General features: G+C 34.6%; 1 protein-coding gene across 10 annotated transcripts in view; it reads right to left on the bottom strand.

Moving 5' to 3' along the window:
* The window catches only part of USP16 (ubiquitin specific peptidase 16), a 30703-nt gene that overhangs the window by 9556 nt on the left and 6829 nt on the right, over window positions 1-14318 (bottom strand). For 6 of the 10 annotated variants that reach the window (XM_036851476.1, XM_036851470.1, XM_036851468.1 and 3 more), the window contains 11 exons: window positions 12539-12717; window positions 9306-9409; window positions 8123-8226; window positions 7039-7226; window positions 6379-6474; window positions 5664-5794; window positions 5263-5350; window positions 4152-4230; window positions 2676-2767; window positions 2263-2319; window positions 1169-1345 (listed from right to left, as the gene is read on the bottom strand). In XM_036851476.1, coding sequence (XP_036707371.1) covers window positions 1169-1345; window positions 2263-2319; window positions 2676-2767; window positions 4152-4230; window positions 5263-5350; window positions 5664-5794; window positions 6379-6474; window positions 7039-7226; window positions 8123-8226; window positions 9306-9409; window positions 12539-12712 — 1290 coding nt within the window. In that variant the 5' untranslated portion in view covers window positions 12713-12717. Of the gene's footprint in view, window positions 1-1168; window positions 1346-2262; window positions 2320-2675; window positions 2768-4151; window positions 4231-5262; window positions 5351-5663; window positions 5795-6378; window positions 6475-7038; window positions 7227-8122; window positions 8227-9305; window positions 9410-12538; window positions 12718-13874; window positions 13928-14318 lie in introns of all 10 variants that reach the window. The other 4 variants (XM_036851472.1, XM_036851471.1, XM_036851478.1 and 1 more) reach the window with 3 other exon arrangements.

Below are 14318 nucleotides of genomic sequence, written 5' to 3'. Positions count from 1 at the left end.
TTCCTAAAGACTCAAGGGGTTAGCATTTTGAGTTGTCACTAAAAGGACAGTCCCTGTGAGGCTAATTCGTAATACCAGAAAGCTGAAGGGCAGCACATAGGGCTCTGGACACAAAAATTTTCTGATATGCTTCAGTTAAAAATAGTACACATGAAAGAAAAATGGGGAAAGGATATAAGCAAATACTTCAAAGGAAAGGAAATACAAACAGCCCTTAAACATAAAAACATACTTAACTTCACTTACATTAAAATAAATGGAAAATAAAACTGCACTGAGATACTATTTTCCATCTATCAGACTGGCAGAAATCTAAAAGTTTGATAATACTCTGCTGTCAAGGATAAGGAGAAAAAGCACGTCTCATGTGTTGCTGGTGGGAATATAAATTGGTACAACTTTTGTGGAGGGCAATTAATTTATCAAACCACAAATACAATCCCTCTTCTCAAAATGTGCCCTATCAATGACATATGTATAGGGTGATTCACAGCAGCACTGGCCATCATAGCAAAAGACTATAGGTGTTCATACACCTAAATCAAAAGAGAAATGGTTAGATGAACTATAGTACATCTATTATACTATATTTAGTAGTATGTTTACTACTAAAATAGAATACCATACAGCTGTTAAAAAAGGAATCTTTGTGTCCTGAAATGTAAAGATCTCCAACAATCTAAGTAGAAACAGACAAAAAGCAAGGTCCAGAACACTGTGCATAATTTTTAAAAGGAGTGAAAAACAAGACTACATATTTGTATTGTACTTGATCATATTTTCCAAAAAAACCTAGAGGATACATAAGAAACTAATGAAAGTAGTATCTAGGTCATACAAGGAGGGAGACTTTTATTGTACACATTTATATATTTAAAATTTTTTGAATGTCAATGTATTAGCAACTCAAAAAATTACTGAAAATGAACTAAAGTTTTTTTAAAGTTGTCACAAGTAATGCAGAATTTTTTTTAAAAAGCACATTTTCTTCACATATACTCAGAGAAACTTCACTGCAGAGAATACTAAATGAGCTAATTCTGTAATTGCCCAATGAAAGTGCTGTATATAAAATAACAGACATGTCTACCAATGTCACTGAGACTTTAAACTCAATAGTTCAAAAAATTTAAATGAGAAAAGTATGGTTTTCCTCCTAATTACCCACCTTGGCTTGCTTTTTGGCTTGCTTCTTTGCTTTTTTCTGTAAGTGCTTACTTGTTCCTGAAGGAATATCATTTCTCTCCTTTATATAACTGTCATTATCTTTTTCTTCCTCACTTTCTTTATCTTCATCATCCATGGTCTTTTTCAGATTTTTATCATTTATACTTTTCTTACCACTCTTAAAATATGGAGAGAATACGGGCCAAAAATAAAACTTTACTATTGTTGGTGAAGAGATTTCATGTTACCTAAATAGTTTTCTACTCCTATTTTACACCAGACTTATTTTTCACAACGTTTGGAAACATGTCTAGGACAAAATTCATTCATCTCAAACACCAGAAAGCAATCTTCACATACTGAGAAAACAAGCAAACAAACAAATAAAACAGTAAAAAAGGGAACTTAACATATGAGTGTAATAGAAAGGAATTTAATGAGTTGTATTAGACACATGCTGTATCAAGCTGTAATTACGTCTATTTCTAAATGCACTTTCTGTTGGTAAGTGATTTACATGTCCCACTACAGGTATTCCTTTTTATTCTTTTCTTTCTTTGCATGCAAATGAGTTTTAAAGAAAGAAAAAACAGAGTAAGTTTAGTAAGACTTTAATCACTAAGTAACAGTGATTTAAAGGGACCCCCAATTCATATTAAGTTGAATAATGATTTATCCAATACTCATAATATGTTCTCTTTTTCCTATGACTACTTGATAGGAACTAAATTAATATGGCTTAAAACTGAGATACTCTCTTAACATTTATAAACTTAAGTCTGTAAGGGATTTGTGGTTAATCTTAAATAATGAAAATAAATAGTAATTTATATGAAGTAAATATTTCCCGATATGTAAACTAATCAAGTTAATTATCTATAAATAATTCTAGACACACTCTTTAAAAATATATATATATTTATCCCATTCTCTTTTCAAATCTTTAAAATTCTTCTGTCTCATACACACTAAGAAATATTTCTCCATGCTTGGCCTAGTAATGTACAGCTTGGAAAAGGTAGCAAGCCCTCACCCATAAATCTAGCACAGGAAAGAAAAAAATCTACTTAAATAAAATAAACGCAATAGTCTTACCTGATCATCTAAAACCGGTAGAGACAAATCAAGGAACGATTCATGAACCAAGGAGACCTTAACCAACCAAAAAAGAAAACGTAAAAAGGAGGAAAAGATTCACTTTAAACATTATATAGTAAAATCATGGGGGTGGGGGTGCTAAATTTTAAAATAAAGGCTTAGGAAAATGAAATGAAAAATTACACAGTGTTGAGGACTCTGGGTTAGGGGCAATCAATTAAAATATTAAATAACTTCTTCCTGATATAAGGAGTGCTCATAGTTCCAGCAAAAAACTATGCATACTTGGACAGTTCAAAAAGAGTATCTTATGAAACTAACTAGACATTTCTGTTTTTGAAAGAAACAATTGATAAACTGTACACTATTAATATTAACACATAAATCCAGTTTGCACTACATCTACTTACAGTTCTGCACTCATCACACATGATTGTACTAGTTAGTTCACCACCAAATACTCGGTCCACAAAACTTGGTACTGATTTTTTCTTTTCATAATCTATAAGGGGAAAAAGTCTATCAATTATCCTTATATAATTAATGAAATAAATCAAAACTACTTACTTACCTATCTAACCCTATAATTTAATTTTAATTTCCTATCTTATTGACTTGTTTTTCTCTATTCATAATTACCACAATTTTATTTTTATGCTAAAGTCAGCAGCGTATACTCCACTTCTAAGCATAACACATTTGAACATAACCACATCTTGTGAAAAAGAAAAAAAAAGTTCTTATCCAAGATCTAGTCAGTGGAAAATAAATTTTGCGACTCAGTGAGACTTTCTGTATATCAGTATCTTACCTAGTAAAACAAGCAGATCGAGCTATAGACAGAATGCTATTTTAGCTCGCTTCTAGCTCTAACATTCTAACACTGGCAGCAAGTTTGGGAGTCACTTGCTTTGTGAACTTCACTTAAAACAAAAACAAAAAGCCCTCAGGAGAGTATTTCAGACAAAATCCTCCTTTTATTTTTCAATGTTCCCAGAAATAACCTTGCTAAGTTTAGCATAAGGTGACATAATTTTACTACCTAGTAGTCCAACTTTCTAATTACATGAAATGTGTAGGCCTTATTCAAATGACAGGTGTCATTTATACAGAAACACATTTTATGACAGACAGTGCGAACAGGCTTGATTTTGTCTCTCTGTTGCTGGCCAGGCCAGCACCAAGGGCACCAAGGAGATAAACAGTTGCTATGTGTTGATTCTGAACTGTGCTTTACAATACAGTAGTTGCTAGTCACTGGGGCCACTTAAATTTAAATTAGTTAAAATTAAATGAAAATAAGATTTAGCTCCTTAGTTGCACCAGTCACATTTCAAGGGTTCAGTAGCCACATGTGGCTACTGTATCGGACAGCAGACGGAAGCGCTCCGTCATCACAGAAAGTTCTACTGGACAGACCTTTTCTAAATCTTTAAATGTCACATAATAAGAATAAAGTTGTCTCCATGATTAATAAACCAGCTGACAACTCTCAAAGACAATCACTGCTAATTAAAGTCTAAGCTTTTGAGGGAATTCCCTGGTGGTCCAGTGGTTAGGACGAGGCACTTTCACTGCGGGGGCCCGGGTTCAGTCCCTAGTCGGAGAACTAGCCGTTCCGACTAAGATCCCACAAGCCGTGTGGCGTGGCCAAATAAATAAATAAATAAAGTCTAACTTTTTGAAAAATAAAATTTTACCTTTGGAGTATTGAATAATTGTTTTAAATCAACGAAGATAAAGAGAAATTATAATAACTGTGGATAATAATATAAATAATATAAATTATTAATAACTGTGGATTTGAAATACATGTGCTAGCAATCTTGTCCTAAAGCACAGAGGAATTCAACTATAGTGCTTTAGTTCAAAAATTCAGACATTACCTTTAACTTTATTTTTTAGTTCTTCATCCAGTTTTTCAGTAGAATTACCAAATGCTTTAAGAATTCCTTTACTCACTCTCTAAAAGTAATAAAATAGATATATATACCATTAAATTTTATAGTTATTTTCCTTAAAAAGTATGTAATCAAGTCAAGAAAGTGATCAAGAATTAATTAGCTCCCCAAACTTACTGAATAAAAATTAATATTTCTAAAATCACATTTTCAAAATTAATTCCAGGAGCTAAAAAGAATTATACTTAAAAAAACAATCACTAACCCCTGAGCAAAGGCACCATCTTATCATTTCAAGATTTTAACCTACTCAAACCAAAGCTTTTCAGAACATGCCCACCTCCTTTGAAAAGACCACTGAAATACCACGTCCTAGAAGCAGAGTGGATAATGAGAGCTACAGGGAAAAACTCCAGTGCTCAAAGCCCAGCTTCATCACTACTGGATGACCTTGAACCAGGCACTGAACTTCTCTATACCCTAGTTTCATAATCTATGAAGTGAGAAAATGACGCACGGCATGGTTGTGAGGACTGAGTAAGGTAATGCTTACAAAATACTGAGAACAGTGCTTGACAAAAAATAAGAACAACATAAATATTAGTTGTTATCACTGTGTTATTACTAATTATATCCACATTCCCCCAAATTACTTTACATCCTGGTAATTAACAAAAAATTTAAAATACAACAAATGTTCCCTGACTCTTACAAAATAAAAATACTTCCTAGATTCAAAAAGCAGTGTTAAATCACACTCAGAATTAAGAGTTAAGGGTGCGCTGCAACTGGGAGTCGTTTGGGGGAGACACATTTTCCAGTACCTTATAGCTCTCCTGGTATAGGCTAGTACAATAGAACCCTTAAAGAACAATAATGCTGTAAACATCAAGCAAAGTAGAGCATTATGAAAAGGAGACTCATTTCTAATTCCCTTCATTCATTCTAATAATTAAAGTATATTAGAAAAGGCTGGTGAAGAAAACAAATTTTTTAATATAATGGCCTCGACTGCTCTAATAACTCTTAAGACATCAAATGACAAAGAAGTTAATGAAGATCAGATTATAAAATACACTCGTCAAAATATGCTAACTTGATGTTCTTCTGCTCTCATTCCATCCAATAAATAGCGAAGCAGCTCCTGGCTGTCTTGCTGCTGATAGCCTTTAAATCGCACCGCTCTACAGAAAAGAGAAAAAGAAAAAGAAAGAAAAAAGAAAACCAATGGTGAGTCTACTAAAATGAAACTATTTTTTATAAAATCTCAGGATCATATCCCAAATCTTGGCGTGTTCTAGTTTCTCAAAAATTTGTTTAGCCCAACAACATCCTTAGTAGATTTAATTTTCATACAAAGTACATATTTTTTAATCCAAATGAAATAAACCATGCTTTCATATATCTACTGAATTAACTCTAAAGCTAATAATTTTTTCATATTATTTCCCAGCATCCTACTGATGCACTGAAAGCACAATCAAAACAGATACTCACTTTTTACAGACCTGAGAAAAGAGTTCTCTAGGTGTCACGATTCCCTTTTTGGTCTCTTGCATCTCATTAAGAAACTGGCTCATGGCTAAAGTAAGAGGGCCTGGAGGCTCAAGGTTTATTTCTAAGGGTTCCTGAATATGGGAATAAAAATTACTTTCTTCAGTCAAATTTTGGAATCATTTATTTTATCAAAATGTAACTAGTCAACCTATATTCCTAGGTTCCTGACAGAGCTGTCCCAATTAAATTCTCAAAATGTACATCAAAAGATGGAGAAGGCTTCTGGTCACAGACGTTGATAAAGAATTCAGTTCTACTGTTTTAGATTATCAGGAACTTATTACCTAGGAACTGAAAGAGCCAAAGCAAAATGTAAATAATAAAAATGGATAAGGTAAAATTCATTTGGCTCTATAGCATTTAAGTCACCTGAAAAGATGTTAAAAATAAGAATGCATGCCTAGGGCTTCACAAACATCAACAGCATTCCCAAGAAGAAAGCCAAACACTCAGCACAGCAGTACATGGCATACACAGAGCAAATAAATGCAAAGGCCCCTTATAAATTTCCATTAGCCTGAAAATCCTTAACTTGGTAGCTTAAAACAAAATAAACAAAAGAGGTGAAAATGAGCATCAATTCTTAAAAATAATTTAAAATGCTGCTATTCAGAGAGGAAAAGTACTGAATAAAAGAAAATTTTAAAGTACGTACTGTTAATGCCAAATCAGGTGGTTCAATTTTTACAATTGTTCCAGACATTTTTACTTCTTTTAGTAGTTCTCTAAGCACGGGTGTTTGTGACAAATTCTGGAATGTAGGATGGAAAAGAAAGGGAAAATTATTTAAAGGCAAACCAATTCATTCAAATGTTTTTTAAGTGCCTATTCTACCAAAACAGAAAATCACTATCAACACTGCAACTTTTATTGGGACTGTCAAACAAAAAGTAGTATCATGCTCTTCCCCCCACTCTAATTGGTTCATAAATACTTCAGTTCTGAGCTGATTCATCACCTCAGAAGGTCATTCTCCCAACCACCCAATATGAAGTAGCTACCCTACCACCACCACTACTTACCACTACGTGTAACTAGGTGTTTGTTTCTGTACTTGGTTCTCCTGTTTCCCCCACCCAAGTGAAAGTTCTTTGAGGGCAAGGGCCATGTTTGTTTTGAGCCCTATTGCACCCCAGTGCTTAGCACAGTGTTTTACTGTCATGCAAAGTAAACATTCCCTTGAGTTCTTTTTTGAAAACACAGAAATAAACTACTTACAAGGGAAAAGCTCAAGACTACAAGTAGCAAATATGCAAAAACACCCTACGAGGAAAACACTAGATTTCCTTAAAGGGGGAAAAATTAATATTGGCACCTGCATAACTGCATTGAAGAAACATGTATTTCCCAAATTACTGAGTCCTTTCACAGTTATCTGGGAAGTAGAATTCATGGAAGGATTTTCTTTAGCCACGTTTTCCTTTTTTTCTCTCTCTTGCTCATTTTTACTCTCCTTTTCTAGTTTTTTATTTTCAAGTTCAATATTACCACTATCTTTTGCTGCTTTAAAAAAAAAAAAAAAGAAGAAGAAGAAAAGACTTATTAGCAAAATGTATAACAGCCATACCAAATGCAAAGTTATACTGGGGACCAGAATTTGTGAATTTTACCTAATAACATGATTTGCCACCTGTTTGATTTTAAATGTTTTCTTACAAATATAAGTAAATTACCATCAAGAGAGAAAAACCAATAAACAAAAAATATTCAGAACCGATGTAAGCATTACTTTGACAAATGAAACCAAACAGTATATGCTTCAATATAAATCCCTTTTTAATGCACAAATGTTTTCTACAAATGAGCATATCTTACCCTGTGAAATCAGAGTATAAAGCAATCAAATAAAGAATGTGGACATGAAATAAATTTTTAAATGAAGTCTGAGGGTCAAAAACCAATCCTGAAGTTAGGAACAAACAATTCTGGCTTGGCAAAAGATACCACTGTGACTGTAAAAATCTAAACAAGCTTTTAAAGTAAATGATGAAAGCCAACCCAATTAATTTAATTATGTATGAAAAAAACCTGAGAAGTATCTGGCCTTTTGAAGGAGTTACAGGCACTTTACTTTCACATCATCCAAACAAATGTAACAAAATAAATTCATTATAAGGCAGGTCTCCCTTAAGCCCCTGTGCCAGGGTATGGGAATAGGGTGTTACTGCCCATTACTTAGTCCAGACTCTGCATCACATTTGACTATATTATTTCTCAGATTCCCTTCTAACTCCTTATAATTATCTATATTCTCACTGTTTTACATTCTTAACCAAAAATAGTTTGAAATCAATCATAATGTTATTCAGCTATATGTAATGCTACGGTATGTTAAACTAAATATCAGCAGATTATATAAATCAACATTACAGTATATATTAAGAAACAAATGATTTTACCTGATTTTGGAGCTGTAATACCGGCTTGTTTTCTAACATAATCAACCACCTGACCCAATCGGTTTGAATTACAATACTGGACCTCATCATCACATAGGTAACACCTGTGTCCCAAAAGATCCCAGAGAAGAAAAGTAACAAACTGACAACCACAAAAGGGCACTAATTTTAATTCATGGAATCCAAAGGGTGTAACCCTCAAATTATTCTACTAAAGAAACTGAAAATGAAAATTCTATGTTTTGAAGGAGACTATACATATTAACTCTGGTTTACTGTTAAATAAGGTTAGCCTGAATTATAGCTACATATAAATACTGTGAAAATACTCCAAACATTTTACTGAAATGGCTATTTATAACATTAAAGTGAAAGTTTTTTCTAATATTTCAAATTACAGACCTACATCATCAAAATTAACAAATTTTACAACTGACAAATGTTCAGTGAACACTGCTGGGTAAATGGTTTTTAAAGATGTAAAATTTTATTTTAATGAGGTTAAAAGAAATGCCAGCCTGACATTTTCATGCAAATTCATTGCCAAAATTTACTATATTCTCAGTTTATCTGGAATTTGTTCTTAGTGTCCCAATTTTTTTTTTTGATGCTTTTTTCTAAGTATTTCTTTTTTTTTTTTACCTCTTTATTGGAGTATAATTGCTTTACAATGGTGTGTTAGTTTCTGCTTTATAACAAAGTGAATCAGTTATACATACATGTATGTTCCCATATCTCTTCCCTCTTGCATCTCCCTCCCTCCCGCCCTCCCTATCCCACACCTCTAGGTTGGTCACAAAGCACAGAGCTGATCTCCCTGTGCTATGCGGTTGCTTCCCACTAGCTATCTATTTTACGTTTGGTAGTGTATATATGTCCATGCCACTCTCTCTGAGTGTCCCAATTTTTAAACTAAAAACAATCTACCATTCACTTTGTAATATCACAAGAAAGAAAAACAAGTGTGAAAATTCCTGTCTTCTCCATGCTATAATTTTTGTGTTTGTACAATACTAAGCAAAAGCTTCTCATAACATCACACTCTCTAGCCTTCTGAAAGTGATGGTATTTAAACAAATACTACAAAAATTTTAACTTTCTTGCTCTTTAAACATTTCAAACACCTCCATTCTCCAACATTTCAAATGATTTCCAGCAAATGGGCACAGGAGTTGAAACTCACCATACACTCCAGTTGTCCAAACTAAGAACCAGACAATGAGGTTCAGATCTCGGCGTCATATAGTGCTTCAAGGCATGCTGCTCCTGAGAACTTCTGCCGCAGCCCTAGAGAATCACAATCATAAACCTCAAAGCCACAAAAATTCACCAGGAGAGAATTCATAATCTACAATGAATAAGGAAGTGGGTCAAGAAATTCTGCCATTCTTATAATTTTGAAAATAAAACTTTAGACTCTAGAGAGTCCAGATTTTGTTAAAACTTAAATATGAATAGGCAGCTGAGGACATTTCAGGAAGAAGGTGTGTATAAACCCAAGCATTAGGACTCTTGCACTCCAACTTGTCCTTTCCAGTCCCAACTAAACCATGCTAATGTAGTCATTCACTAGTTCTAGTTCAGACTCCTTAACATCTTCCTAAGTATTTTCCTAACTTCAACCTTTCTTCATATACATATTTTTTCAGTTTAATATTCCTAAAACAAAGCTCTGTTCATATACTCAATTCAAAAGGGATGAACTGCTCTTAAACTCCTACTCACCAAACCTGATACCCTCTGATCCCAATCCACCTTTTCAGGATTATCTCCCATAATCTCCTATTTGAATATCATCTACCAGCTAAAACCACAGCCCTTCCACAATACAATTTTGTTCACATTATTCCATTTGCCTTGAAATTCTTTACCGTTACTGCCACTGATCAAATCCCACCCAGTCTTCAGGATCTTGCTCAAAGGCCACTTCCTCTCAGAAGCCTGTGCTTATCCTTCAAGATGAGAAAAACACTATATTCTTCCTCTAAACGAACTCCTACAAAACATGGTATAAATTCCTGGTGGCATTCCTTATTTTCTACCTTATATTAAAGTTGTTAATGTTGATATCCTTCCTCCCCTGGAGTGTAAATCCTGAAGGCATGAAAAACAGAATTAACCTATTACCAAAAACCTAGCAAAGTGAAGGTCAATAAGCATTAATTGAACAAGTAAATGGGAGATTTCACCTACATCTGCATAGGCATATTCATAAAAGAACACGACCATATTGTGTGTCTCCAGGTGATTAAATCACAGCTAAGAAATACATCTTCACTGTGTATCTATCTGAACCAGGCTTCCAACTCTTTCGATAGCACTACAATAAGTGGTCCTGTTTCTATTGTAGCTAATAAAAATATACTTCAGAGGGGAAATATTTATCAATGGCTTCTAATCCTTTAACTATGATATCAAACCTACTGATTTAATTTATCCCGCTCAACATTTAAATCTAAAATAAACTAATTAACATTTGATATTAATTTTGAAAATTATAACACCATTTGAGATTATTTGAAACTTAAACATGACATGAGTTATCGTAAGACAACAGTTGAGAATCCCTTGCTAACACTGCAAAAGATAACTCTACTAGGATAAAAGTTAACAGTTAATACTGACATTGTCTTACCCTTAGGAATTAAAAAGATAGCAAAATAGATAAAATTTATAGCAGGAAATGTATTGTGGAAAATTTGAAGTAGCAAAATATATTCATCCTCATCACATGTATCTAACAGGTTAAATGAAAACTTTTCAAATATAAATAAACAATAAATATGTTCTTTACTAGCATATAAAATTTTTTTAACTGTCTGACCACAATAAGGTATCACCTATCAGAATGTTTAAAATAAAAAACTGTGACAATACTAAATGCTGGCAAGGATGTGGAGAAAGTGGATCACACATGCTACTGGTAGGGATATAAAATGGTACAACCGTTCTGGAAAAGTTTGGGAGTTTCTTAAAAACTAAACATTTAAGGGGATTTTCCGGGTGGTCCAGTGGTTGGGACTCTGCACTTCCACTGCGGGGGGGCACAGGTTCAGTCCCTGGTCCGGGAACTAGGATCACATGCCATGTGGGGCAGCCAAAAAAACCCAAAAAACTAAACATTTAATTATCATATTACCCAGCAATTGCACTCTTGGACATTGTCCCCAGAGAAATGCAATCTTAAGTTCACACAAAAACGGGTACACAAATGTTCACAGCAGCTTTATTCATAATCACCAAAAAAGTGAGATAAGCCCCGATATCCTTCAACAGGTGAACAGTTAAAGTGTGGTACGCCCATACCATGTAATACCACTCAGCAATAAAAAAGAACTATTGATACACACGACTTGGGTAAACCCTCAGGTGATTAGGCTAAGTGAAAAAAGCCAATCCCAAAATGTTGTATATTACATGATTCCATTTATATAACATTTTTAAAATGACAAAATTTTAGAAAGAGAGAACAGACTAGTGGCTGCGAGGGGCTGGGGGGAGGGATGGCAGTAGAGAAGTATGACTTTAAAAAGGCAACACAAGAGGTCCATGTAATGTTGGAACTATTCAATACCTTGACTGTGGTGGTGGATACACAAAACTACATAGGTGACAAACTGTACAGAACTTAATACACACATACTCACATGCACAACACACGTATACCCACACACAAACGAAGTAAAACTGGGGAGACCTGATTAAGACTGATGGATTGTATCAATGTTAGTATCTTGGTTGTGATATTATACTATAGTTTTATAAAATGTTACCACTGCCCTGTAGTCCAGTTTCCTAACATATAAACTTACCACCACTAAGGTTGACTAACAGGTTCTCCTGACCTCTAGTACCAAGGTAATACCTGTGAGCTGTTCTGCAACCCACATACCACCCAACCCCAAGGTATTCATTCCCCCAGCAGCCAGAAATGTGGCCTGGTGACAGCTCACAGCTCAGTCTGTCCATCCCCAAGAATTATCCTCAGTGGAAGGAAGCTGCCTTGCCCAAGGTTAGTCCCCTTCCCCAGAGTCAGCCCATATCCAATGGCTGGTCTTTGCACAAGTACAAAGGCCTGGCCTCTTGCCTCAACTCAGGACCTCTCTGAAGGCCAGAGTTCACTGTGGGATCAGCTGAGGCCCCGTAGCACTGCCTCTTTGCTCTCCCTCTGCCTAAACTTGCTTCCCTCACTGTTTTCCTTGGGTGGTACCTGAGAACACCCCCCAATAAACCACCTACACACAAATCTCACTCTCAGAATCTGTTCCCCAGGGAACATGACCTATGCCAGCTAACATTCCGGTCACCCATACTGTACTTTTAGGCAATATCTTCTAAAATAAGTTCATACTTATATAAATTTATAAGTTCATACTTAAATAATAAAATCCCATATCAATCAAAATCTAAGCATACCTGATGGCCACATTTAAGACACAGCCAAACTGAAGGATTTTCTTCTGTTTCTTCTTCAGATTTATCTTTTACTTTATTGTCTGTCTTACAATCTTGGCAAATGTTCCATTCCACATTCACTAAAGCCTTTTTCAAATTACCTTGTTCCAATCCTTTTCTAATGTGTCTGCACATAGGTTCTATTAAAACAAATAATAAAGGAGTACGTGAGGTAAAATATGACTTTCTTCAGTTAATCTCAAAACTTACACTTGATTTGAACTTCAAAAATGAATTTATAAACAAATTTTTAGATAACCTGAAAAGTTAAATTTTTGTTTGATATTTGATTGTAAGATGATTATGTAAGAAAGAGATTTTATACAAATTTTGAAGTCCTAGGTATAACTACCACCACCCCAAATCACTTCAATTTATTTATCACATCTATTATTCTCTTTATTTTAAAAGGTTTGTAGAGAAGGTCCCTCATTCAGTCAACAATACAACTACTGCACACCCGGCACTGTGATAGATGCCAGGGAACCTAAAAAGTGACCAACTCACAGCTCTTTCTTTAAGCAGCACACATTCTAGCAGGAGAAGCAAATAAATAAATAAATGTACAAGAATCTCTGAAACATGTTATAGCAGCACGAGAAGGTTGAAGTCAACGAAAGTTTCACAGGGGAGGTAATGTCTGTACAATCTTGGAAGATATTTACAGTAACAAAAACTCATATTAATTAAGCACTTAACTATGAGTGTGACACTGTGCTACATTATCTCATTTAATCCACACAACCACCCCAGAAGGAAGACTCTACTATGCCCAATGACACATGAGAAACCTCAAAGTTAGTGCCCAAGGTCACATAACTACTGAGGAGCTATGCCAGAATTTGGATTCAAGTCTTTCTTATTTCACGCTCATAGTTTAAACTATGACCTCATGGAGTAAAGAACAATCTGAAAAGGCCACATCTCATGAACAAAGGGATGGTGGTGTAAAATGTAAAAGTGCATGCTGTCTCCTGAGAATGGCAGTCACACACGTTTAAAAACGAGCAGCTGGACCTGAAATTGAAAACCCCCGCTGGGGCTAGGTCACTAACAGGCTTCGCAAGCCACTCTAAAGGGCTTCAGTTCTTTCAGGGCCCCTGGAGGTTTAGAAACTCATCAAGTGACACAATTAGCTTTATGTCCACTGAGTGTGCACCAAGAGAATATAAATGCAAGTGAGATCATGTGAAAAACTACTAAATCCCAGTAAGTCGTCAAAAAAACACAGACTGAAAAAAGAAAATACTCTTTTTCAACTAGCAAATCAGGAAAGATTTTTACAAATGATACTAACCTGTGTCAATAAAGGTTCAGAGAAATGGGCACTTTGTTACGCTGCAAGGGGGCCTGTAAATTAGTAAAACATTTCTGAAGGGCAATTTGGCAATAGATCCAAAAGAGCCTTGAACATATTTATACCATTTTATTCAGCAATTCTAATTCTAGGATCTGTACCAAGAAGATAACCAGATGTGCACAGTTTTAGCTATAAAAATGCTTACTATGACTCTATTCATAACACTGAAAAGTTAAAGATTTATCTACATTTGTAACAGTAGGGGATTACCTAAATAAATTATGAAATGTGCAACCATGGTCTTTTACATCAATGGAATAAACATCACGCCATTAAAAATGTTGTGCAGACTATTAAATGACATGTCTATACAAAGATTAAGTTAAAATGCAAATTACAGAATAATGTACACTTTGATCCCATTTTTACATATTAAAATAG

Source organism: Balaenoptera musculus, chromosome 4, assembly GCF_009873245.2.
Source record: "Balaenoptera musculus isolate JJ_BM4_2016_0621 chromosome 4, mBalMus1.pri.v3, whole genome shotgun sequence".
Lineage (NCBI taxonomy): Eukaryota > Metazoa > Chordata > Mammalia > Artiodactyla > Balaenopteridae > Balaenoptera > Balaenoptera musculus.
The sequence above is the reverse complement of the archived record's forward strand: the minus strand, read 5'-3'. Positions and strand labels throughout refer to the sequence as shown.